We start from the raw sequence: 27,966 nt of genomic DNA, 5'->3' as shown, positions 1-27,966 counted from the left end.
CGGGCATAAGCCCTTCTTCAGTATTAGATGTTATGGGCTAACTGCAAAGTATATGATGCACACTATCAGCTAATAGGTTAGAAAAATAAATCTACAGTGTACATGCCACGACTGTTGGTACAAAGCTGTTTGCCTGATGGAACGTTTCTGTTACTTACCCTTTCACCTGGTTCACCTTTAAGACCAGGCTGACCAGGAATTCCAAATCCTGGGCTTCCCTTTTGAAAACAAACATAATACAGTTCAGAAAAAAAATGCAGCTTCTACAGGTAATTAAAAGGATCTTGGAAAGTGCAAAGAGTAACAGTAGTCTAAATGGAAAAAGAGCTACTGTGTCTGCTCTTGAGGAGGGTTTACTTCTCAGTGCCAGGCAGGAGTCGCTGGTAGCATTCATCGAAAGTGTTCAAAACATGAACGTGCCACCAACAATGTGCACACTTGAAGTCAACCCCCTTACCCTCTTGATGATGTTATTACCCCCTAACTGAGTATTGCTCAACAATCAATTATCTCCAGGATCTTGTTCCTGCTGAGTTGCAAGTAAAGAAAATCTTTTGGTACTGGGTACTAGAGCAATTTTCTTTTATTCATTAATGGTTTGTGGGCATCATTGGTTATGCTAGCATTTAGTGTCCATCCCTAATTGCCCAGAGGGCAGTTAAGAGTCAACCACAATGCTGTGGTTCTAGAGTCACATGTCAGCCAGACCTTTGTTTTAAGGATGGCAGATTTCCCTCCATAAAGGGCATTAGACAAGCAGATGGGTCTTTCTGACAATTGACAATGGTTTCAGGGTCAATATTAGGGTGCTAGACTCCTTCTGTATGGACTGATTGGACATCCCAGTGCAGCACAGAGTTTTGGGAGGGCAGAAATGCTGTGATATTCATGCTGAGCCTTTAGGAGAAGGGCCTGGGATGAGGCATTTAGGGAAAGTGCAGAGAATATTTACAGGAATGATACCTGAAATGTATGGACATAACAATAAAAAAGACAGTCAAGGTTTCTTTTCTATTGACAGAAAGAAGGCAGATTGGAATCCTAAAATAGGTCTTCAAAATTATAAAAGATCTTGATAATGGGGATACAAAGTAAATATTGTTTCTTGTAGGGAAGAGCATAATTAGAGATAATCAATATAAGACAGATATTAAGAAATCGAACAGGAAATTCAGAAGGAACTCATTTACCCAAAGAATAGTGTGAATGTGAAACAGTTGAATTGAATTGTTAGATGTATTTAAGGAAAACCTGGACACGCATCCGAGAGAGAATGGAATAGGAAATTGTGAAGATAGATGAAAGAAGATGCAAGAAGTTGCAATTGGAGCCTGGACGTTGTATGGACTGATTGGGCCAAATGGCCTGTTTCTTTGCCATTTCTCCTATGTTGACATACAGACATGGCTCAGAATCTTATTAGTGCTGGGTCTGGATCACACTGTTTCATGAGTGACCTTCCAGTGGTCTTTTTAAAGGCAATCAGTTAGGCCACTCACTGACTTGTACAGATAGGCAGGCAATGTGCCACATTCAATGTACGTCAACATTGTAAATAGGGTTCAATTTGCATAATTAATAAATGAGGCACCCACCTGATTCATTTAGCAAAAGTGTAACTGGTAGGACTGGAACATGAAGGAAGGAGCACTAAGTATGACACTTTAATCAAAGAGGCCTAGAATCCTGTTCTGCCAGACTACAATCAGCCATACGTATTACCCTGGTTTCCTTGCAACACCCTGTAAAGAGTGGCTACAATATCTTGGTATAGTGCTGTCATTGCACATATGCTTCTAGCTATCATTTGCCGACCTAGCCAGCTGGCACTGCAACACACTGTATTGAATTCAGAGTCAGTTTCACTTAAAGCTGTGTTTACATTCATGTGCAAAGCCTGTTGGATAATCACATAAATGATGTAAATACCTTTTCACCTTCAATCCCTTGAACCCCTTGTTCACCTTTGGGTCCCATGGGTCCAGGTGGTCCAATATCTCCCTGACACGAGATCAGAAACACATTCTTATTATCACCTGACAGGTTAGTAGAAACAAATTGAACAAGATCTTTTAAAAGGAAACTATCAATTATGGAGGAAAATTATTAGAAGATAATGGAGAACATTAGGAAACAGCAGGGGAGTAGGACTGAATGGAATTCTCTTCAAAAATATCTGGTACCGTTTTATTGGCCTTTCTGTGTTGAATATAATCTGTGATCATTGGCTACCAAAGTACCACATATTTTGTGCTCATTTCCATATTTAATATTTAACTCCAATGTTTTGATATGAGGAACATGAAGGTTGTTTTTAATGGGTATTTCAATGATCAGTTTGTAATCTGGCTTTTTTGGTTTGTTTGTGTGCGTATGGTCAAGGTCCTATTGTTCCTGTGGAGCAGGTGGCAAACAGGCACAGATCACTTACATCGGAGTGGTAGTCTTAATACACAGCATAAAATGAAAAGTTCAGCTTCTTTCACTTGTGCTGGATATCATCTGAATGACAATCAACTCCCACAAGATGAGGCTTTAGAAATATATATACATATTTAATCTTGTCCTGCATAGGTGATAAAAACTTAGTGCATACTTATACTACCTCCACGCACAGCTGTTATGCTGTTGGATTGTAATTAACCAGAGATGTTGGAAGGAAAGGCCAACATTTCAAATGGTTGCTATAATAAATTTTGTCTTGAAGGTTGACAAATCTCCAGAAATTAAAGATTGATCTTCTGGAAGCTGCTGAGAGCAATCCAGAGAGAATATATCTGAGGTATTTACAAGAAATTGCTTTTTTTCATTTCCCTTGAACACTTTCAATTATTAATTATGATATTATTGAAAACAATCAAGAGTCAATGGAAGGGAGGACATTTATTAAACTTCCAAGACAACATTTGACTAGAGTTCGTAATTCAATGTGCCACACATCAACTAATTCTTAACTCCTTATAGAAGGTCATATCCACAAACAAAATGGCCAATTACAACATGTAGTGCAAAGATGTGAACTGTACTTACTCTGGCACCTTTAGGCCCGGTTGGTCCTATTATCTAATTTGAATAAAATAGATAATTAAAAGTTTTGTATTAATAATACAAATAATAAATTCATGATCCTATGTACATAACAGAGGTGATTTACATTAATTTCTTATGATTGAATAAATAGATCTATATTTCTGTAATGCATCAGGACATAATGTAACTTTTCAAAAAAGCCTGGTGATTACTAAAAGGCAAGAAGAGAAATTCAAAATTTGTTTTATAAAACTATATTTATTTATTCATTATATTTTACATGGGCACTTGTTGGACTTAAGATGGCTGTTATTGTCACAGAATGTGCCGAAAACTGCTGTTGGACAAAGAGGAACTCATCATGGAGTAATTCCCAGTCTACAGGAATCATAAACTGTGCCTTCAACAACACCATTAAAAATCACACAACACCAGGTTATAGTCCAACAGGTTTAATTGGAAGCACACTAGCTTTCGAAGCATTGCTCCTTCATCAGTGAACATCAACCTGCATGTAAGCTTTTGCAAAAAGAAATTCTGCCAGAACAGCCAACTGCAAGAACATCACAGAACATTAATTTCCTGATTCATGCTCTTGTTTAAAGTTATTCATAATTGTGATCTAGAGTCATAGACCAGTACAGTATGGAGGTAAAAACAATGACTGCAGATGCTGGAAACCAGATTCTGGATCAGTGGTGCTGGAAGAGCACAGCAATTCAGGCAGCATCCGAGGACAGGCAAAATCGACGTTTCGGGCAAAAGCCCTTCATCAGGAATAAAGGCAGAGAGCCTGAAGCGTGGAGAGATAAGCTAGAGGAGGGTGGGGGTGGGGATAGAGTAGCATAGAGTACAATAGGTCAGTGGGGGAGGAGATGGAGGTGATAGGTCAGGGAGGAGAGGGTGGAGTGGATAGGTGGAAAAGGAGCTGGGCAGGTCAGACAAGTCCGGACAAGTCAAAGGGATCGTGTTGCTGGAGGTTAGAAACTAGGATGAGGTGGGGGAAGGGGAAATGAGGAAGCTGTTGAAATCCACATTGATGCCCTGGGGTTGAAGTGTTCCGAGGCGGAAGATGAGGCGTTGCAATTTTTAAAAATCACTTCTGTTATGTACAGACGATCTTGGAATATCTTCTCTTTTTTGTCCATCATAGCCCTTTAAGATGTTGAGCAATTGTAAACTAGCCATTTGATGTAAACTTGCAACAGCAATGAATTGCAAGGAGGATTTCAAATTAAGATGCTTCAAATAAATGAGGTTCAAGGTAAGTATTAATTTATTTCACAGGAGAATGGACATGTGAAAGACACTCTCTGATAAAGAAATGATTCAAAGACAATTACTTTCTTTACTGGATTTGAATCTTAGTTCTATGAATCTGAATTTGAATTCTTCCTTTGAATTTGAAACTTAATTTGGCATCAAGCCATATACGGAGAAACCAAGCCTGGCTATTTAAAGCTTGGTCAAAACGGTAGGTTTTAAAGAGTGGTCTTAAGAAGGAGAAAGTGAGAATTAAGAAAGAAGCAGAGAGAGAGAAAAACATCAATTCATTAAATGTGTTATGAAATACAATAGTTACCCCTTTAGCTGGATCTCCTGGCAAGCCTCTGCTTCCCTATCAGAAAACCAAATGGAACAACAATGATATCCCAGTTCAGTGCTCTGATTTAATCAGTTCAAATATGGCAGCAGTATTACACAATTCACTTACTGTATTTCCTTTCAACCCAATAGGGCCTGGGAGTCCCTGTTAAAAAAGAGAACCAAGAAAGATTGAGTGAGGGAGAGGAATTTTTTTTAAAAATCAGACAACATTAAGGATCTTTCTAAATTAAATGTATAATAACCCAGTCTAGCAATCATGTGAACTGCAAAATACTCAACTGCAAAAAATAGCAGTCTTTTGTAAACAAAGATTCTGTCAAGTTAATCAACTTCCAACAAGGGGGTTGGATCACTAACAACCTGCAGACTGACAACTCCCATTTCTATAAGTGGAGATGTGCCAGGGGATGTGATACTCTTTTCTCCAATTTGGAAAGTTGATCCCTTCCTCATCTTTCCCACTTTATTTCACATTATGTCCGCAGATTAGGAAAACTCCAGGATTACAAATCAAAGCAGAATCTTGATTTCAGCATTCATAGATACTGCACTGTTTGAACCTAACAAATCATCAAACTCTCCCTACCTGCTCAGTCTAAATACCACACTTCCTAGAAGGATTTCTGAGTACCAAGATCTACAAGTGCATCATTTCCAGATCCCCCAAAGCCTATGCACTATCTACAAGGCACAAGAAAGATTTGTATTGGAGTACAGTCTGTTCTGCACGTTTCTTCAACACAAATTGGCTTTAACGTGATTGAAGAATTTAGACCATTATTTGTAGAACGTGAACTTTCCTTACCTGTATTGGCTATAACGTGATTCCGGCCCCATTAGTTTAAATGGTGCTGTTTTTGCACAATTTTCTTAGAACGCGAGATTGCACAAGAATGGAACTATTGCATTATATCAGAACAGACTGTCCTCTTTATTTGCCTGGATGAGTGCTGCCCCAACAACATTCAAGAAGTTCAACACTGTTCAGACCAAAGCAGCTTACATGATTGGCATTCCAAACATTAAATCTTCAATCTTTCTTCAGTGACATACAATGACAGCTATGTGTTTCATTTACAAAATGCACGGGAGTAATTTGCAAAGCCTCCTTCTAAAACACTTCCAAACTTGTGATCTCTACTATTGGAAGAGCAGCAAATGTATGGGAACACTACCATGTGAAAGTGACCCTCAGTTACACAGTACCTTGATTTGGAACTATATCGCCATTCTTTCATGGCCACCTGAGTCAAAAATCTGAATCTCCCTTCCTGACAGCACTGTAAGTGTGCCTACACCAGACAGAATGCAGCAGTCAAAGGAAGTAGCTCACTACCACATTGAAGGGCAGTTAGGGATGGGCAACAAATGCTGATTTTGCCAGTGATGTTAACATTCCATGAGCTCATGAAAAAAGACCCTCTGACTACAAGTAATGGGCAATGTAGATTATGATGCTAAAAAGAATCATTAGAAATGAAGGGAAATGACATTTTCTTACAGCAATTCCTCGTGGTCCTGGTTCCCCAGTTTCTCCACGGTCTCCCTAAAGATATTATGAAAAAATGTTGAGAATTAGTGCAAAATTTTCCATTCACTGAGTAGGCAAATACCTCTTTTTTTTTCTCCACAATATCAATGTTGCTAAACATTGTTATACTATACACAAGTTAAGTGATAAAATTATGCTTTGTCCATTTTCTTACCTTTTCCCCTCTATCTCCTTTAATTCCTCGTTTCCCCTATATGATTCAAAAGGAGATGTTAGATTCACTAACAGAGAGAAAGTGCAGAATCATTCTTAGCAAAACTGAACAATACATCAGGGATAGATAATCTGTCAGAATGTTACATATTTAACATGATTGTACCAAATTCCTCTCTCATCTGCTTCGTGAAATATTAATCCATTCAAAGTAAAATGGAATTAGTGAGTTCATATGACAGCATCTTCATCGAAAGAGAGAATGCTCAAAGTAAACCCGCTGCAACTGCAATAAATCTAACTCAAAACAAGTGTTTTGCCATTGGCACTGATAAGTTATTTTAAGTACTATCTTTAAAATTTGCATGCTTGGGAAAAAATTGGAAAGGTTTGGACTTCAACAGGTTACCTCCAATGCTATAAATATTCTATGCTTCTATGGTCCTATACCAAGTAGCAAGAATAAAAACAAATCTCAGAATCAGGCCAGAGCCAATTAGATGGTGTGATGAGAGAAGGGAAGGGTGAGAAATAATAGGTTGACGGGCATTGCTCATCTGTTTTCCTATTTTAAGAATTGATGGGGCATGTGAAAATCTTACATTTTTGCCAATTAGTGTCTGACTTCAAAACATTCTGGGAGAGAGTATACATATGATCATGAGGGAAACATTAAGACAGGACTAGAAATAGGTCACTTGGTCCTTTGAGCCTGCTCTGTCATTTAATATGATCATGACTGATCATCCAATTAAGTAGCTTTCATCCCAACACCCTTTGATCCCTTTAGCCCTAACATCTATACCTAATTCCTTCCTGAAACGTTCAATGTTTTGGCCTCAACTCTTTTGTGTGACAGAGAATTCCATGGATTCACTACTTTCTGGGTAAAGACATTTCTCCTCACTTCAGCCCTAACTGACCAACTCCATATCTTTCAACTATGAAGATACACTCAGGCATTGGGAATTTAGATGACCTAAAATAAATTTGAATATTATAAAATGGGGCTGGGATAAGATTATCCAGGCAAACTATTCACTCAGGAAAGATTCAAATGCCACTATGGTAATAAGGATAATAATAACAACTTGCATTGAATATATGGAGGCGATAGGTCAGAGAGGAGGATGGGATAAGGTAGCAAAAGAGTACAGTGGGTGAATAGGGGTGGGGGTGAAGGTGATAGGTCAGAGAGGAGGGTGGAGTGGATAGGTGGAAAGGAAGGTAGGCAGGTAGAACAAGTCATGGGGACGGTGCTGAGCTGGAAGTTTGGAACTGGGGTGAGGTGGGGGAAGGGGAAATGAGGAAACTGGTGAAGTCCACATTGATGCCCTGGGGTTGAAGTATTCCGAGGTAGAAGATGAGGTGTTCTTCCTCCAGGCGTTGGGTGGTGAGGGAGCGGCGGTGAAGGAGGCCCAGGACCTCCATGTCCTCGGCTGAGTGGGAGGGGGAGTTGAAATGTTGGGCCACAGGGCGGTGTGGTTGATTTGTGCAGGTGTCCCAGAGATGTTCCCTAAAGCACTCTACTAGGAGGTGTCCAGTCTCCCCAATGTAGAGGAGACGGCATCAGGAGCAACGGATACAATAAATGATATTGGTGGATGTGCAGGTAAAACTTTGATGGATATGGAAGGTTCCTTCGGGGCCTTGGATGGAGGTGAGGGAGGAAGTGTGGGCGCAGGGTTTTCAATTCCTGCAGTGGCAGGGGAAGGTGCCAGGACGGGAGGGTGGGTTGTTGGGGGGCGTGGACCTGACCAAGTAGTCACGGAGGGAATGGTCTTTGCGGAAGGCGGAAAGGGGTAAGCAGGGAAATATATCCCTGGTGGTGGGGTCTGTTTGGAGGTGGCGGAAATGTCGTCGGATGATTTCATCAAAACTTTCTCCCCACCCCCACCCTCCTCTCATTTATCTCTCCACCCTGCAGGCACTCTGCCTCTATTCCTGATAAAGGGCTTTTGCCTGAAACGTTGATTTTCCTGCTCCTCGGATGCTGCCTGAACTGCTGTGCTTTTCCAGCACCACTCTAATCTATAATACGATAAAGGCAACAAGAGTTTTGGATGAGCTAAATTTTTTTAAGAAATTATGGAGTTAAGTCAGGAGAGCTTGAAAATCAAGGCTAGTGGTGAAAAGCCATCACTGAGAGTTAAAAAAAGAAATTGTTATACTTGAGAATTATTATTGCCTTTCTATGAGAAGCTGCAAGGAAGACAGTATAAGTGAATCCAAATAATAACTTTATGCAGATCTGAAGAGAGAATGATAAAGATATGATGAGATGGAGTCAAATTTAATCAAAAAAGGACTATTGTTGAGTCTAGTGATCTTTTCCTGTTCTGGAAGTTTGTTAGCTCCTTATGAAAAGTTGAGGTGTGGTCTTTGTCATTAACTCAGTGCAGTCAGCTCAAAGCTAAGTGTCACATTGACGATATTCCAGTATGGAGCACTAGCCTATTTACAGGGTTTCTGCAAGTGTTCAAGTTTGCAAAGCCATCAGCATAAACAATAGTCTGATTTACATGTTGCCTCCACAACTCTTACCTTTTGGCCAACCTCTCCATCTCTCCCTTTTTCCCCTTGATTACCCTAAAGTAAAGAGCATGAATCAGTAAAATGCTGGCTCAATAAATTTCTGATGCCCAACTGATGTGAATGAACACTTCCTTAAGAAGGATTTAACCATCCTAATTCTGGTAGGGAACGAATAGAAATCCAGGAATAGGGAGACTTTGGGAGCAGGGATGGCTGGTCAAATATTCTGTGGACCTCTTCAAAAAAGACAAAATGCTGTGGGTATTGAAAATCTGAAGTAAAAATAGAAAATGCTGGAACTAGTTGCTATGCACGACTTACATGAAAATAGTATTTGTGAGTTATACATGTGGAAGACACAAGTAAATATTTTGTTAATTAAAATAAAAGAGAAGCATAGATTTACATCCAGGTAGACAGGATTGTGTCAGAAGCTGTGATGTTGGCCTGCTTCTAATCTTTAAAGATGTTTATGAAGAAATATTAAATACTTGCCTTGTGGCCTGGGATCCCTGGGGGTCCAATCGTTCCCTAAAACAACATGACATTCATTAGTTCATAATCAAGGAAATATCACAATAACCAAAGACTTACTTCACAAGTACAAAAAATGGAGCCAATTCTGGAATTTTCTTGGACCATCACATTTCAAAGACTATGGGCAACCAAACTTACAGCAGAGTCTCATTCTATCCAACATGCAGAATATTCATCTGGTCAAAATATGATGGACTAGGCTTTTGAGACTGGGCTTTCAACTGAAATTCGAAATACCACCTTAAAAGCTAATGAAAAGTTTTGTTTTTAAAAGGGAGATGCACTGGTCAATGGAATCAATGCTTATGCTGGGGACTCCATCCCCAAAACATTCATGTAGCTTCTCAAATTCTTGTAGGTCTGATGATTAATTATATAGTCTGTTTAATCTATATGCCAAATGAATTCAAAGCTGGCGCTATTTGTTATTTCAGTTATTTTCCTTTTCACCTACACATGTAGTCTCCTTGTTACATCAGAAGTATAGTGTAGAAGCAGGTCATTTTGCCAATCAGTCCATCTTTGGTGTTTTCCATTTTCTCAGGTAGTTGTTCATAATGTAGTTAAAAACATATCTAGATGTTCCACAGACATCAGGTAACATTTACATATAATCTTATATTAATGCCCTCTCATTTTTGATCACTCAAACTGCTTGGAGCATTTAGACTTGCAGTATTACAAGGGTCAAGATGATAATAAAGAAAAAAGCTTTATTGATGCATGAGGTTGCACATTTAGATCAAAAGGTTTGTTATCTGTTGTTGAATCAAACATGACCCTTTCTGGACGATTGCCTAGGCACATTACATATGCAATACATTTGCTGATTTCCAGTGATGGTTGTCAGGACAGAATCAGCTATTGTACCTTCTCTCCTTGAAATCCATTCTGTCCTGGTATTCCTGGGATGCCAATCCCATCAACACCCTAAAAGATAATTCATCACCAAAATTAATTTTCTTCAGCAAAAGCATGATTCACCACTAACAAATTTGTCAACTGTGTAATGGTGTAGTCGTTATGTGTGAAACCATTCATCTTACCAATTAAGAGACAACCTATCACCCAGGGATGTTTGGATCATGAGATCAGGGATCAGTGCCTAGCCACTTTCAAATGTAACATTACCAAGTCAGATTGTAATCCTTAATACAGTATAACGTTATTTTACAGGGAAAAAAATAATAGCCATTACTTTGAATTGAAACTTGTCAAATGGGGGGGCAGCCCATTTTAAATGTAAATTACTGAGATGCTGAGTGCTGATCACGAACTATTGAGTTCTCAAGGAGGGAAACATTGCAGCATCAGCTCTGGATGGCTCAGCCCCATTTGGATGAAGGCAGTGCCACCAGAACTGATCAGTAGATAAGCACTTACAGTTTGAATTTTCAGAAGAATGGCAAGCCTTGGGAGGTATGTACCAGGTGGTTGTCATCTCCATTAAGAACAGTAGCTAAACCCTAAGAGCAGCCAGCTCAGTCACAATGCCAACAGTTCAGTGACTGTAGCGATGCCACTGCTCAAAGTACTGAGGCTACAGCTGTAAGGAAATGGCAAGAGAAGGCAAGTGGAGCATGTCCTGGTGATCAGTAGTGAGGGAGTGGTGGTAGCAGTCATGACCACAGTGGGTAAGCAAAGCCATGTCCAAGGGAGATGGCTACTGCTCCCCATGGCCAATAACCCATTCAAGATGTGCCTTGGAGTGTGCTGAGAGGCTGCAAAGTTTTGTTGGATAGCCTGTTCATTTGGCATCAAGCCCTCCATGATGTGGGCAAGTGCCAGTGGAAGCAAAAAGAGGACCTTAATGAAGAACTTAAATGGCTTAGTTGAATGTGTAGCAAAAGTCAAACTGCCAACTTTCCCATCGTGGAACCTGGAAGGTATCAGGCAGCAAATGCTTTCTGGACCATTTTGCCAACTATCCCAGCTCACAGCTAAGGGGCTAATAAAATTCCACGAGGTAAAAACAATGACTGCAGATGCTGGAAACCAGATTCTGGATTAGTGGTGCTGGAAGAGCACAGCAGTTCAGGCAGCATCCAAGGAGCTTCGAAATCGACGTTTCAGGCAAAAGCCCTTCATCAGGAATAAAATTCCAGCCAGACGTGACTGTGTCATTTAGATTCTTTGATTTTCAAGAGAATAAATAGATTATCTTCAATTTATACACCACCTTTCTGTACTTCAGGACAAATGGAAGTGCTTCACATTGAATTAAATATTTTTGAGGCGTAGTGCCTGTTTAAGGAATGTAACAGCTAATTTGTACACATCTAGGCATTATTGATTAAAAACAAAATACTGCGGATGTTGGAAATCTGAATCAAACACAGAGAATGCTGGACAAACTCAGCAGGTCTTGCAGCATCTGTGGAGAGAGAAACAGAATTAACGTTTCAAGTCTGGTGCAAGTTCGGATTCGAAACATTTCATTGCTACTGGTTGAGTGATAAATATTACTAGGACTCAAGAGAAAACAACTGTGTTCTTCTTCAAATAGTTCCATTGAATATTTTGTGTTAAATTGTGAGAAAGAATTAACCTTGTTTTAACATTTCATCCAACTGAAAGTGCCTTTGACAGTGCAGGGCTCCGTCAATACTGCATTAGAGTATCAGCCTAGATTAAGAGCTCGAGTGTCTGAAGTGCTAACTGAATCGATACCCGTTGATTCAGAGACACAAGTACTATCCCACTGAGATAGGTTTGACATTCTGAAGGAGCCTCTGGATCAGTGGTGCTGGAAGAGCACAGCAATTCAGGCAGCATCCGAGGACAGGCAAAATCGACGTTTCGGGCAAAAGCCCTTCATCAGGAATAAAGGCAGAGAGCCTGAAGCGTGGAGAGATAAGCTAGAGGAGGGTGGGGGTGGGGAGAGAGTGGCATAGAGTACAATAGGTCAGTGGGGAAGGAGATGAAGGTGATCGGTCAGGGAGGAGAGGGTGGAGTGGATAGGTGGAAAAGGAGCTGGGCAGGTCGGACAAGTCCGGACAGGTCAGGGGATCGAGTTGCTGGAGGTTAGAAGCTAGGATGAGGTGGGGGAAGGGGAAATGAGGAAACTGTTGAAATCCACATTGATGCCCTGGGGTTGAAGTGTTCCGAGGCGGAAGATGAGGCGTTCTTCCTCCAGGCATCTGGTGGTGAGGGAGCGGCGGTGGAGGAGGCCCAGCACCTCCATATCCTCGGCAGAATGGGAGGGGGAGTTGAAATGTTGAGCCACTGGGCGATTTGGTTGATTGGTGCGGGTGTCTCAGAGATGTTCCCTAAAGCGCTCTGCTAGGAGGCGCCCAGTCTCCCCAATGTAGAGGAGACCGCATCGGGAGCAACGGATACAATAGATGATATTAGTGGATGTGCAGGTAAAACTTTGATGGATGTGGAAAGCTCCTTTGGGGCCTTGGATAGAGGTGAGGGAGGAGGTATGGGCGCAGGTTTTACAGTTCCTGATGTGGCAAGGGAAAGTGCCAGGATGGGAGGGTGGGTTGTAGGGGGGCGTGGACCTGACCAGGTAGTCACGGAGGGAACGGTCTTTGCGGAAGGTGGAGAGGGGTGGGGAGGGAAATATATCCCTGGTGGTGGGGTCTGTTTGGAGGTGGCGGAAATGTCGGCGGATGATTTGGTTTATGCGAAGGTTGGTAGGGTGGAAGGTGAGCACCAGGGGCGTTCTGTCCTTGTTGCGGTTGGAGGGGTTGGGTCTGAGGGCGGAGGTGCGGGATGTGGATGAGATGCGTTGGAGGGCATCTTTAACCACGTGGGAAGGGAAATTGCGGTCTCTAAAGAAGGAGGCCATCTGGTGTGTTCTGTGGTGGAACCGCTCCTCCTGGGAGCAGATACGGCGGAGGCGGAGGAATTGGGAATACGGGATGGCATTTTTGCAAGAGGTAGGTTGGGAAGAGGTATAATCCAGGTAGCTGTGGGAGTCGGTGGGTTTGTAGAAAATGTCAGTGTCAAGTCGGTCGTCACTGATGGAGATGGAGAGGTCCAGGAAGGGGAGGGAGGTGTCAGAGATGGTCCAGGTAAATTTAAGGTCAGGGTGGAATGTGTTGGTGAAGTTGATGAATTGCTCAACCTCCTCGCGGGAGCACGAGGTGGCGCCAATGCAGTCATCAATGTAGCGGAGGAAGAGGTGGGGAGTGGTGCCGGTGTAATTACGGAAGATCAACTGCTCTACGTAGCCAACAAAGAGACAGGCATAGCTGGGGCCCATACGTGTGCCCATGGCTACTCCTTTGGTCTGGAGGAAGTGGGAGGATTCAAAGGAGAAATTGTTAAGGGTGAGGACCAGTTCGGCCAAACGAATGAGAGTGTCGGTGGAGGGGTACTGTTGGGAACGTCTGGAGAGGAAAAAACGGAGGGCTTGAAGGCCCTGGTCATGGCGGATGGAGGTGTAGAGGGATTGGATATCCATGGTGAAGATGAGGTGTTGGGGGCCGGGGAAACGGAAGTCTTGGAGGAGGTGGAGGGCGTGGGTGGTGTCTCGAACGTATGTGGGGAGTTCCTCGACTAGGGGGGAATAGGACAGTGTCGAGGTAGGTAGAGATGAGTTCAGTGGGGCAGGAGCATGCTGAGACAATGGGTCGGCCAGGGTGGTCAGGCTTGTGGATCTTGGGAAGGAGGTAGAGCCGAGCAGTGCGGGGTTCCCGGACTATGAGGTTGGAAGCTGTGGGTGGGAGATCTCCTGAGGTGATGAGGTTCTGTATGGTCTGGGAGATGATGGTTTGGTGATGGGGGGTGGGGTCATGGTCAAGGGGGCGGTAGGAAGAGGTGTCCTCGAGTTGGCGTTTGGCTTCAGCGATGTAGAGGTCAGTGCGCCAGACTACCACTGCGCCCCCTTTGTCCGCTGGCTTGATGGTGAGGTCAGGATTGGAGCAGAGGGATTGGACGGCTGCGCGTTGTGAGGGTGAGAGGTTGGAGTGGGGGAGGGGGGTCGACAGGTTGAGGCGGTTAATGTCCCGGCGGCAGTTGGAAATGAAGAGGTCGAGGGCAGGTAATAGGCCAGCGCGGGGTGTCCAGGTGGATGCAGTGTGTTGGAGGTGGGCGAAGGGGTCCTCGGAAGGTGGGCGGGAGTCCTGATTGTGAAAGTAAGCTCGGAGGCGGAGGCGACGGAAGAATTGTTCGATGTCACGGCGTGTATTAAATTCATTGATGCGTGGACGGAGAGGGACAAAGGTGAGTCCTTTGCTGAGGACTGATCGTTCGTCCTCAGTGAGGGGGAGGTCTGGAGGGATGGTGAAAACTCGGCAGGGCTGGGAGCTGGGAGCTGGTGTGGGTATAGAGCTGGGAGTGGGGTCGGAGCCAGTACCTGGAGTGGGTGTGATGGTGGGGGGAATGGGGGTAGAGCCATGAGCAGGGGTAGTGTTCCCCTCGGGGTTCTGGGGGGTGGGGATAGTGACAGTGGGGTCTGTGGGGGGCGTGTCAGCAGAATGCAGGTGAGTGGCGCTGGTGGGGTCGGAAATGGTGGCAGACACGGCAGTAGGGGTGGCGGAAGTCACTGAGCGTGTGGCATCGGCGATGATGTGAGGGCCGGAAGTGGCTGTGGGAGTGGCCATGATGGGGGCAGAAGTGACATCATCAATCAGCGAAGACTTGTGGTAAAAGAAAGGATAAATTTCATTCAGCAGATATCTTCTTAGCCCTAGCAATAAGTAGCCTATTCTCACCTGTGTACCTGGACTGCAAGTACTGATTAGCAACTTAAGTGGGCAGGGTATTGCTGATACTCTGATCTCTACCCACTGACATAAGGCATTCTGAGCTGGGTACTAATCAATGAGGTTTTCCATGTTCCCAGCTTGCAGTCATTGTTTTAATGTCTTTAATTAAAACCATGCCGTCATCAATTGACTCAGTAGTGACCAGGAATCCTCCTGACCTTTACTACTTAATACAAGAGTGGGAAGCATTAACCATATGAGGGTATTCCAAGTCATTGAACTAAGGCAAGTAGATGAAGTTCAGGTACAGATCAACACTGATCTGCTGCATAGCAGAACAGGCTCAAAGGGCTAAATGGCTTCTTCCTGTTCCTCCATTCCTTCCTAGCCATACTGTGAGGGGAATGGGTTACAGTTTCAGAAAGAACAATGAGGTGTACTCCATGAATTTGAGCCCAAGTTAAGAACATGCAAATGTTGAAATACTGGAACTGAAAAGAGTCTGCTACCTGTTCCCCTTTGGACCCTGGGGCCCCAGGAGTTCCATCAAGTCCAATTGGTCCAGGCAAACCAGCAACTCCCTGAACAGAAAAATGAGTAACAAATGTTTATTCTTGCAATAATTTAACACCTTCCAGGTCTTCAATATTCACAAGCTTTATTCCTGATTGTGATCATAGCTCAGATTACTGGATGGCCACCACTATTACAATGGCTGTCCTTCTGGCTGTATCAGAGTACTGCATCTCCCCATTCACCATTGAGAAGATTCTATATGGAGCGAAAACTTACAGGAATTCCGTTATCTCCCTTATCACCTTTCAGGCCAGGTTTCCCACGTTGACCCTGTTAATTAAGCAGATATGCAATTATGACTGGATAAAATATTATGTTAATTACATGCTAATTATATAATTAATGTGCACAGGTGACAAGCATTGTTTAATTGAAGATCAAGGACAATTATTTGGGGCCTTTTTGGGTTGAAGTGGTAGGTGTCCCTACATCTATGACAGGAGATCCTGGTTTAAAACCCCCTTGCTTCAGAGATGTGAAATAATACCTCTGAACAGGTTGATTAGTAAATATAAGGAGAAGAGTGCTGGGATATGGAAGTAGGAAACAGAGATATGTTAACTGCTTCCTGTAATAAATATTATCAGGAGGGTAGGATAAGGTCATTCAGCCCTTGAAGACTGCCTCAATGTGATCATGGCTATTATCCAACTCAGTCCCCTGTTCCTGTTCTCCCCCCAGATCATTTAGCTCTAAGAACTTTGTTTAATTCCTTCTGGAAAACATGTTTTAGCCTCTACTTCTTCCTGCGGTGGAAAAGTGTTAATGTCTACTTACATACTTTGACAACAGTCTTAGGAACAATTGTTTTATTGCAGTCAATATCACCATTTAAAGTGCTCATATTTTGCTTTGAATTTGGAAGCAGTGGGTTTCTAATACAGAAATGTCAATTTAAGATAAGTCATAGCTGAATAAAAAGTATTAAAGATGAGAAACCCCTAGCAATTGATCATCACAATCTTTGTAGTGTACTCATTCTCCTATCATACTTTCTTACTGTATGTTTTTTAATGTGAAGCTTTACATCCATTTTGTTTTATTTGGTGGATTTTCCAATTTAATAAGCATTCATTGAAGAAAGAGGTTAGATTAGATTAGATTACTTACAGTATGGAAACAGGCCCTTCGGCCCAACAAGTCCACACCGCCCCGCCGAAGCGCAACCCACCCATACCCCTACATTTACTCCTTACCTAACACTACGGACAATTTAGCATGGCCAATTCACCTGACCTGCACATCTTTGGACTGTGGGAGGAAACCGGAGCACCCGGAGGAAACCCATACAGACACGGGGAGAACGTGCAAACTCCACACAGTCAGTCGCCTGAGGCGGGAATTGAACCCGTGTCTCTGGAGGCTCTTCTCAAAATCAGGTTTAACATTATTTGTAACTTTCATTCTTCTTTGAATTCTTGAAAATGATCACCTATTTCACATTTCATCAAAATAAAGTTAACAAATGTCTTAGGTTGAACATAAAATCAGCACTATCTTTATTCAGCATTTGCTGACACATCAGAGTCATAAAATTTTGGGCTCAAGGCCTACTCAAAGACATGAGAACAAAATCTAGATTTGGAAATCTCTTTGAAGTAGGATTTTTATTTATTTATTGAGATAGAAAGTTTGGAAAAAAAGACAAAGTTTTATCAACCCCTGTATGGTGGATGAGAAATTATAGAATAGAATAGTAATCCTACAGTATGGAAACAGGCCCTTTGGCCCAACAAGTCCACACTGACCCCTCCCGAAGAGCAACCCCCCCCAGACCCATTTCCCCTACCCTATTACTCTACATTTACCCTGACTAATGCACCTAACCTACACATCCCTAACACTTTGGGTAATTTAGCATGACCAATTCACCTAACCTGACATCTTTGGATTATGGGAGGAAACCAGAGCAAACTCACACAGACACAGGGAGAATGTGCAAACTCCACACAGACAGTCACCCGAGGCTGGAATTGAACCCAGGTCCTTGGTCCTGTGAGGCAGCAGTGCTAACTACTGAGCCACCGTGCTGCCTAGTGGATAATTTTAATTTAATCTCAGACAAGAAACCACCAGCATTGGATTGTCCACCCATTCTAAACCAAGCTTTTGATTTCAACGGAAAGTAAAGTTGGGCTGCAGTAAAACTGAGCGGCTGTTTTACCTTATCTGTTTCTCACCTGCCAAGTGAGATTAAAATTACTCTCACAGAGAGCAAACCAGATTCGGCATTGCTCTGGTCCCTCTGAGCAACTTATTACACGTGAATGGCCTGAGAATAGATTGCCTGGAGCTCACAGCAAACGTGAATATATTATCCCTAGGTGGACTTTCAGCCTTGTGCTTTCTCTCCCCACAACTTATTTTCCAAAATGAATATTATACAGTTGTGTGAACAAAAATCCTGCATTTACAATAAAACATTCAAGCTTCTGATTGATGCAACAATGAGGGAATGAGAGCAACCATATTCACCCAAAGAATAGCACCCCTCACTTACATTCCATATATCACTTGGCCCATCATAGTCCAGTGTTCAAAGGACTGTGTAAAGGATCCTCTCAAACTGAAGGAAGGGTACAAGTGTATTCCCAAGATAATCTGGACTCAGTTCCCACCTTTAAACAAAGGTGTTCATCCAGAGCAGTAGATGGCCCACAATAATTCTGTATCACTCTAGCCCGATAGTGACTCACAGTCTCACTCTTACTTGTACTTCCATTCCCATCTTAGCCATAGCTTGGTACATCTCAACCCCATCCGGGTACAGTCCACCATCCTATCTGCTACCCAGTAAATACCCCTGAATCTCACCCTGTCTAATGCATTCTGCCAGCCCAGTTAGGATCCTCACACCCTCCCCATTACACACCAACAATCCTTTTGCCACCCAGTACAGACCATCCCCACTCTGCCAAGCCCAGGCCCAGCTCCAGGCTAGTAAAGACTGCAACCCCATCAACAATCTCACTCCTAATTGCATCTAAGTTTTGGCCTCCACTTTGTTCTTATTTTCCTCTGCCTTCATCAAAATGGTGGATGGTGAGCAGGTCAGACTAGTGATCAAGTATCTGGTCAAAGCAGTGTCTGGTAATGCAGCCAAAGGCCTCCTACGTGTGACCAGCAAGACCAGCGCAACACCTATCAGCAAGTGACCTCCCTCTAATCCTTGCTGTTTCTCTAAACATAGATTCTGTCTCTGGAGGAGCAGCAAGATCTGGAGAGAGGGGGAACTTGGAGGAGCTGGTGCAGTCAGTGTGGGAAGGAGAGTCTGTGTTCAGAACAGCAACTTTGTCATTCCTGAACTATCTGTTCCTCCAAATCAGTGCACTGTAGTTAGTTCCCCTTGTTCTCCAGGCATTATGAACAGGTTTCATGCCCTGAGGGAAGTCTGTTGCTGTTTTTAAGTAGAGAAGATAAAATAAATGATTACTTACCCGAGTACCAGAAGCTCCTGGCTCACCCTGGAAGATACAATTGACAGTTCAATTGATAAGATGCTGAAAAATAATGGTAAATGTAATGACGGAGCAAAGTGGCCCCATCTCCCTGGGACCTAATTATGGCAGGAGTGGCTCTCCTGGAAACCTTCAGTAAGCAACAGGACAGCTCCTGAGTTTTTTATGTAGTCAGTATGCCCTGGTCAAAATGCAAACCAACATGCAGCATTAAAGAACCTCTTCTCCCACAACTGTTTTGCCAATTTCCATGTATACCAATATCTCACTCCTGAGGTATCAATACAAATTGTTGGGGCTGAGTAAAGTGAAGTCTGAGTGATTGCAAATGCAAATTCTTTTGTCCTGCAAACTTGGGGTGGGACACTTTAAAAATTAAATTCTATTACTGGGCCAAATAAACTTACATTAATTCAGAGGAATCTTGACAACAATTTCTTCAAAAGGCATTATCCTCTATTGCTTTAATGAACTATTCACTTATTATGTTGTGGGTAATTAACCTTCCTAGTTCACTGAAAGATCGAGGAACAGTGTCTCAGCCTTCAATTTATTATGCTGTAACCTTCAACATTCAATATTCAGTTTGACAATTTTAGACGATAAGAACTTTTGCAGTTTTTCAGTCAACAGTTACCAAACATAATTTAAGACTTTGCTGTAAACTGTATAGTGAATCTGGAGATAGTGAATCTGCTGCCCATTTCACATCTCTCCCCATTAGCTTCAATAGAAACAACAATACCAACAGATGAGAATCAGGCAGTCAACTCACTATCACCCGCAACGTACTGTCACACAAAGACAAAACCTCGATCACTAACTTACACCTGGTTGGTTGTTTTCAGCACAGGATGGAGTAGATCATAAATAATGAACCTGAGTTATTTAAAATAATTTGAAGTCAGAAGTCACATGTCACCAGGTTATAGTCCAACAGGTTTATTTGAAATCACAAGCTTTTGGAATGCTGCTCCTTCATCAGGTAAAATTCCTGACGTAGGAGCAGTGCTCTGAAAGCTTGTGATTTCAAATAAACCTGTTAGAACATAATCTGGTGTCATTTGACTTCTGACTTTGTCCACCCCAGTCCAACACCAGCACCTCAACATTTGGGTAATTGAAAGAGAGATGGTGGCACAGTAGTCATAGCACTGGGCTAGTAATCCAAATGACTCAATTTAATGCTTTGATGTCGTGGGTTCAAATGACAGCTGGCTGAAATTACATTTGATTAATAAATCAGGAATATAATATCAGTTTCAATAGTCACAACCATGAGAACTTGCCTCTATTTTTTATAGCTGTGGCTCTGGTCTACCTATGACTCCACAGCCACAGCAATGCAGTCTTATCTGGCTTCCAAAAAGGCCTGGCAAGCCATTCAGGGCAAATAGGGATGGGAAACAAATAGGGATGGGCAACATATAGGGATGGGCAACAAATAGGGATGGGCAACAAATGCAATGCCCACATCCCATCGTTAGATCAAATTAATATGATCCTATGTTCAGGATGTAGCCAGGATTGCCCCAGAGTTTGCAGGGATTAAAAATGAATGTCCCAGACACAGGTATGAGCAGCATTCAGAATATCAATCCTGAGAGATTTAAAAAGAAGTTAGGCTTTATATTTCTTTGAACATTTTTTAAATTGATTAGTTATTAAAATCATGGACATGAAGAAAAGGACTGATGATCAACAATCAACCAAGAGAATTTACTTGATGGCACCTTCCAAATCTGTGATAGAACATAGAACAATACAGCACAGAACAGACCCTTCGTCCCACGAGGTTGTGCCGAACATTTGTCCTAGCTTAAGCACCCATCCATGTACCTATCCAATTGCCGCTTAAAGGTCACCAAAGATTCTGACTCTACCACTCCCACAGGCAGCGCATTCCATGCCCCCACCACTCTCTGGGTAAAGAACCCACCCCTGACATCTCCCCTATACCTTCCATCCTTCACCTTAAATTTATGTCCCCTTGTAACACTCTGTTGCACCCGGGGAAAAAGTTTCTGACTGTCTACTCTATCTATTCCTCTGATCATCTTATAAACCTCTATCAAGTCACCCCTCATCCTTCGCCGTTCCAACGAGAAAAGGCCTAGCACTCTCAACGTATCCTCGTACGACCTATTCTCCATTCCAGGCAACATCCTGGTAAATCTTCTCTGCACCCTCTCCAAAGCTTCCACATCTTTCCTAAAGTGAGGCGACCAGAACTGCACACAGTACTCCAAATGTGGCCTAACCAAAGTCCTGTACAGTTGCAACATCACTTCACGACTCTTAAATTCAATCCCTCTGCTAAAGAACGCTAATACACCATAGGCCTTCTTACAAGCTCTATCCACCTGAATGGCAACTTTCAAAGATCTATGAACATAGACCCCAAGATCCCTCTGTTCCTCCACCTCACTAAGAACCCTACCGTTAACCCTGTATTCCGCATTCTTATTTGTCTTTCCAAAATGGACAACCTCACACTTGGCAGGGTTGAACTCCATCAACCAGTTTCAACCAGTTAGAAGGACAAGGACAGCAGATGCATGAGAACACCACTGGATTCCAGATCCATCTAAATTACAAGCAATTTCCTTACCTGGAATTCTACCCACATACCTTCAGTGTCAAGGAGTTAAACTCTTTATATTCCCTAGGCGAAAGTGAGTACTGCAGCTACTGGACATTAGAATCAAGAGTGTGGTGCTGGGAAAGCACAGTTGGTCAGGTAGCATCCACCTATTAAAAATATCTTCTGCAGTTACACCAGCACCACTCCCCACCTTTTTCTCCGCTACGTTGATGAGTGCATCGGCACCGCCTTGTGCTCCAAAGGAGGAGGTTGAACAGTTCAACTTCACCAACGCATTCCACCCCGACCTTAAATTCACCTGGACCATCTCAGGCACCTCTCCCCCCTTCCTGGACCTCTCCATCTCCAACTCAACACTGACATTTTCTACAAACTCACCAACTCCACAGATACCTGGATTACACCTCCTCCCATCCTTCCTCCTGCAAAAATGCTTTCCCTTATTCCCAATTCCTCCACCTCCGCTGCATCTGTTCCCAGGAGGACCAGTTCCACCACAGAATACGCCAGATGGCCTCCTTCTTTAAAGATCGCAATTGCCCCTCCCACGTGGTTGATGATGCCCTCAGCATATCTCATCCACTTCCTGAACCTCCGCCCTCGAATGCCATCTATCCAATTACAACAAGGACAGAATCCCCCGGTCCTCATCTTCCACCCCACCAACCTCTGCCACTTCTGCCACCTACAAACAGACCCCACCACCAGGATATATTTCCCTCCCCACCCCATCCACTTTTCGCAAAGACCGTTCCCTCTGCAACTACCTCGTCAGGTCCACGCCCCCTAACAACCCACCCTCCCCTCCCGGCACCTTGCCCTGCCACCGCAGGAATTGCAAAACCTGCACCCACACCTCCCCCCTCACCTCCATCCAAGGCCCCAAAGGAGCCTTCCACATCCATCAAAGTTTCACCTGCACTTCCACACGTCATTTACTGTATCCGTTGCTCTCATTGTGGTCTCCTCTACACTGAGGAGACAGGATGCCTACTCGCAGAGCGCTTCAGAGAACATCTCTGAGACACCGACACTATAGAGTCATAGAGATGTAGAGCATGGAAACAGACCCTTCGGTCCAACCCGTCCATGCTGACCAGATATCCCAACCCAATCTAGTCACACCTGCCAGCACCTGGCCCATATCCCTCCAAACTCTTCCTATTCATATACCCATCCAAATGTCTCTTAAATGTTGCAATTGTACTAGCCTCCACCATATCCTCTGGCAGCTCATTCCATACACGTACCACCTTCTGAGTGAAAATGTTGCCCCTTAGGTTTCTCTTTCCCCTCTCACCCTAAACCTATGCTCTCTAGTTCTGGACTCCCCCACCCCAGGGAAAAGACTTTGTCTCTATATCCTATCCATGCCCCTCATAATTTTGTAAACCTCTATAAGGTCATCGCTCAGTCTCCGATGCTCCAGGGAAAACAGCCCCAGCCTGTTCAGCCTTTCTCTGTAGCTCAGATCCTCCAACCCTTGAAAATCTTTTCTGAACCCTTTCAAGTTTCACAACATCTTTCCGATAGGAAGGAGACCAGATTTGCACGCAATATTCCAACAGTGGCCTAACCAATGTCCTGTACAGCCACAACATGACCTACCAACTCCTGTACTCAGTACTCTGACCAATAAAGGAAAGTATACCAAACGCCTTCACTATCCTATCTACCTGCGACTCCACTTTCAAGGAGCTACGAACCTGCACTCCAAGGTCTCTTTTTTCAGCAACACTCCCTAGGACCTTACTATTAAGTGTATAAGTCCTGCTAAGATTTGCTTTCCCAAAATGCAGCACCTCACATTTATCCGAATTAAACTCCATCTGCCACTTCTTGGCCCATTGGCCCAACTGGTCCAGATCCTGTTGTAATCTGAGGTAACCCTCTTCGCTGTCCACTATACCTCCAATTTTGGTGTCATCTGCAAACTTACTAACTGTACCTCTTATGCTTGCATCCAAATCATTTATGTAAATGACAAAAAGTAGAGGGCCCAGCACTGATCCTTGTGGCACTCCACTGGTCACAGGCCTCCAGTCTGAAAAACAACCCTCCACCACCACCCTCTGAGCCAGTTCTGTATCCAAATGGCTAGTTCTCCCTAACCTTGTTAATCAGTCTCCCATGGTGAACCTTGTCAAACGCCTTACTGAAGTCCATATAGATCACATCTACTGCTCTGCCTTCATCAATCTTCTTTGTTACTTCTTCAAAAAACTCAATCAACCCATCATCCCATGGCTGAACCCTTTAACTCCCCCTCCCACTCTGCTGAGGAAATGCAGGTCCTGGGCCTCAACCATCGCCACTCCCTCACCACCTGACGCCTGGAGGATGAACGCCTCATCTTCTGCCTCAGGACCCTCCAACCCCATGGCACCAATGTGGATTTCATCAGTTTCCTCATTTCCCCATGCCCCACTTTACCCCAGTTCTAACGTTCCAGCTCAGTCCGTCCTCATGACCTGTCCCATCTGTTAATCTTCCTTCCCACCTATCCGCTCTACCCTTCCCTTTGACCTATCACCTTTACCCCCATCTCCACCCACCTATTGCACTCTCAGCTACCTTCTCCCCAGCCCCACTCCCTCCCATTTATATCTCCATCCAGGAGGCTCCCAGCCTCATTCCTGATGAAGGGCTTTTGCCCGAAACGTTGATTTTCCTGCTCCTCGGATGCTGCCTGACTGGCTGTGTTTTTCCAGCACCACACTCTTGCCTCTTTATATTTCCTGCCTATGAATACTGACATTTCACAGACTATGCCTCTTCCAGAAGACAGCTCACGACCATGTTCTCCAGGGGATTAGACACAGGCAAAAAGTGTACCAGCTTAAATTTCTAAGTTCACAAGTAGGAGAGATTTTTACTTTCCAACTGATATTGGAAGGTGGACTGTGAGGGTAGAGATTTGTGCAGCCAATGGTGGGACAAGGGGGTAGGCAGGGAACTGAAGCAGTAAAATTCCCAGGAATACAGGTATTCAGAGTTGGCAACCCCAAATGTATGCAATGATTCAGTGAATAAATGTGAGAAGAATAACCACTTTGACATGGCTACTGACCTTGACAGAAAGACCTGGTGGTCCCTGAGGTCCCGGCTGTCCTGGAAGCCCTGGTGGACCTGCCACACCTGGAAATCCTGGCTCACCGCTCGGACCCTAAATATAGAAGTTGCTTAGGCAGTGAAGAGTAAATTCTCATCCAAATGGAATTTAGTGCAAACACTAGCTGAGGGGACAAAAGCTACCTGTGCACAAAGCAGTAACTTTAGATTAGCTCACTGTTCTACAGCAAACCTGGAGAATCCACACAGTGAGATGCTGTGAAGCTCCACCCACAGAATGGTGCAGTGGTTTGTAAATAGAGTTCCAAATTTACAATATACCGGCACAACATCTTGCTTCAATGCCTACAACCAGTAACTTTGAAGCAACTGAGAATCACTACACCATTCCTTTTCCTTAAAGCTTATAAAACTTATATGGGAAATGGAGTGCACCTTTAGGCATCACCAGTAGCAGACAGAGTAAATGACTGTTTTGATTAGAAGTCCTGAGGAAGTGATGCCATAATAATGTTATCACTTGACTAGTAATCCTGAACTCGGGGCTAATGTTCTGAGCACATGGGTTTGGCTTGAATCCTACCACGGTAGATGGTGAAATTTGAATTCAGGTGAAAGTTGGTCTAATGGAAACCATGTAAATGGATCATGAAAACCCACCTGGTTCATTTAGTGAAGACAATCACCTGTCCTTACCTGGTCTGACCAACATGTGACTCCAGAGCTACAGAAATTTGATTAACACTTCACTGCCTTCTCAGCAATTAGAGATACTGCCTTAATCAGTAATGCCTGCATCTCATCAATGAATAAAAAAAATGAAAAGACCATATCAAATGGAGCTTTTGGAAACCCTTAACTTTTATTTCCATGTATTTTAAATAATACTTACTGGGGACCCAGGTTCCCCTCTCTGCCCAGGAATGACATCGGTTCCTCCCAGAACATATCCTGGTTCTCCCTTTGTAAAGACAAAGAGATCAGGTGAAGACAAAGGAATAGCTGACAATATGTAAAGACTAGATTTAGTTGCCTTTTACAAAAAAAAATGAAATCTGGAAATGTTTTCGACATAACGTTGAGACAGAGGTGCAACCGTGTGCAGCAGCTGTGTAATGGTTTCTCTCCTTACTTCAGGGTGAAGAACTCTGCTGCTTGTTGTATGGGTGTGCCAGCTCATTGCTGAATGAGCTACTGCTCATCTTAAAGATTGTTGCCATCATCTTCTTTAAGTGTAGGACCTGCTTGGTCTAGTGTAGTCGAGGAAAATTAATTTCCGGTCTAACAATAAGACTGTCTTGTAGTTCAAAGAAAATACTTTATTGCATCTTAGATTGATGCAAGAATTACAGCTTACATTGGTAGAAGAGACTTTGAGGAGGACCAGATCTCACTCCTTCGAAATCCTAAGCTTTTCTGCCCACACTTCACATAATATCAAAGTGGGTGCTGCTTATAGCATTGAATGCTGTCAGACCATAAGACAACTTTTCCTCACAGATTTTAATATCATACATTTGTGTATATAATTACATCTATCATTATCTCATCCATCCATAAATCACTGACTTCACAAAATCAGCCATTTGGAAGTTCCATTATTCTCCTAGAATGTGTTCTCTTTGGATTTGGAGGACTCATAGTTTTCTGGGTTGAAGACCAGTGACTTTGATTCTTTCTCTGACAGTCTGAGGTCAAGTTCACTCTTGGGTTCATCACAAGTGATTAATTCATAATGAGGTAAGGCTGCTTTGGTTCCTTGCTCTGACCTCGTAGGCAGTGCAACCAATGTATGACCTTTAGCAGTCACAATGTTTTGGATGACCATACTATTTCTGTACAGATCCCTGATCCTGTTGCCCCATCCTAAATGTGATGCCAATCTTGCACCATAGTACCTAGTGTGGCATGAGGCCTATTGCACACAATAGGAAAGCTCTTTATTATATATGTCTTGTCCCGTAGGTGAAAAAGTGGAGTCAATTTCTTCCATAGAATGATTCCTCAGCTTTCTGAACAGCAGAAACTCTGTTGGTGCAAGAGTAATTGGAGTCGGGCGAATGTATAATTTAGCAGTGTCATATAGAAGTTGGTATTTTGTTTGAAGAGCAACCCAACCGTCCTGACCCCAAGCCTGGATTTCCATCTGATTGTGGGCATCCTCACAAGCTTGTCATGAGAACTGCTGCAAATTGGGTGGAGCATGAACAACTTCTGGCCAATTATCCAGAATAACCACATCATAGAATCATAGAATGTGGCAAATAATGTGAGAAAATGTGCAGGTGTCCAGTTTGGCAGGAAAAATAAAAAGAAACATACTATTTAAATAGTAAGAGATTGCAGAGCTCTGAGACACAAAGGAATCTGGATGTCCTTGTTCATGAATTAGAAAAGGTTAGTATGAATGTACAGCATGTGATTAGGAAAGCAAATAGAATGTTATCATTTAATGTGAGGAAATTTGAACACAAAAGTAAATTGTGCAGGCACTGGTGAAACTACATCTTGGGTATTGAACACAGTATTGGTCATCTTATTTAGGAAAAGGTGTAACTACATTGGAGGTAGTTCAGAGAAGATTTACCCACCTAATAACTAGAATGGGGGTGGGGAGGGGGTGGGGGTAGGGTGTCTTCTAAGCAAATGTTGGATAGGTTAAGCTTATATCCACTGGAGTTAGAGGAGTAAGAGGTTGAAACGTATAAGATCCTGATGGGAGTTGACAGGTAGATGTGGAGATGATGTTTGCTCTTGTGGGAGAATCAAGAATTGGGGGTTACTGTTTAAAAATCAGGAGTGGCCCATTTAAAATAGATATAACTCAAACTTTGCTTCTCTCAGGAGGGTTCTGAGTCTTCTTGAGGTTCACCATGATAACTTCACTGTCAACGATGTGTCCCAAGAATTGTACAGCTTTCTCAACAAATTCACACTCGGTGTTAAAGTTGAGCCCTTCTGCTAGGAGGCATTTTAAGGTCACATGCACGCTTTGGTTCCACGTACAATGTAGAAGGTCTGCTGCAATAACTTGTTCAGCCTCTTTCAAAGCAACTTCCAAATCTACAATATCTACCATTCAGAAGAACAAAGACAGCAGACATATGGGAACTATACCAGCTAAAGTTCCTGTCCGTGCTATGCAGGTCATGTTTTGTAATTTCATTACCATTCTGTCAC

General features: G+C 43.1%; 1 protein-coding gene across 1 annotated transcript in view; it reads right to left on the bottom strand.

The window, feature by feature from the left end:
* Nucleotides 1-27,966, bottom strand: part of col7a1l (collagen type VII alpha 1-like) — a 432,947-nt gene that overhangs the window by 275,588 nt on the left and 129,393 nt on the right. Inside the window, exons 31-45 of the mRNA XM_087999395.1 lie at nt 25,679-25,747; nt 24,785-24,880; nt 19,089-19,115; nt 15,868-15,921; nt 15,585-15,656; nt 10,286-10,345; nt 9,374-9,409; nt 8,888-8,932; nt 6,345-6,380; nt 6,140-6,184; nt 4,745-4,780; nt 4,613-4,648; nt 3,031-3,063; nt 1,930-2,001; nt 159-218 (exon numbers count right to left, since the gene is read on the bottom strand). Of these exons, the coding sequence (XP_087855521.1) occupies nt 159-218; nt 1,930-2,001; nt 3,031-3,063; nt 4,613-4,648; nt 4,745-4,780; nt 6,140-6,184; nt 6,345-6,380; nt 8,888-8,932; nt 9,374-9,409; nt 10,286-10,345; nt 15,585-15,656; nt 15,868-15,921; nt 19,089-19,115; nt 24,785-24,880; nt 25,679-25,747 (777 nt within the window). The remainder of the gene's footprint in view (nt 1-158; nt 219-1,929; nt 2,002-3,030; nt 3,064-4,612; nt 4,649-4,744; nt 4,781-6,139; nt 6,185-6,344; nt 6,381-8,887; nt 8,933-9,373; nt 9,410-10,285; nt 10,346-15,584; nt 15,657-15,867; nt 15,922-19,088; nt 19,116-24,784; nt 24,881-25,678; nt 25,748-27,966) is intronic.

This window comes from Chiloscyllium plagiosum, unplaced genomic scaffold, assembly GCF_037043375.1.
Source record: "Chiloscyllium plagiosum isolate Xiang-an unplaced genomic scaffold, Cpla_swu_hap1 HiC_scaffold_23, whole genome shotgun sequence".
Classification (NCBI taxonomy): Eukaryota; Metazoa; Chordata; class Chondrichthyes; order Orectolobiformes; family Hemiscylliidae; genus Chiloscyllium; species Chiloscyllium plagiosum.
Note: the sequence above shows the minus strand (reverse complement) of the source record. Positions and strands in the feature narration are given on the sequence as shown.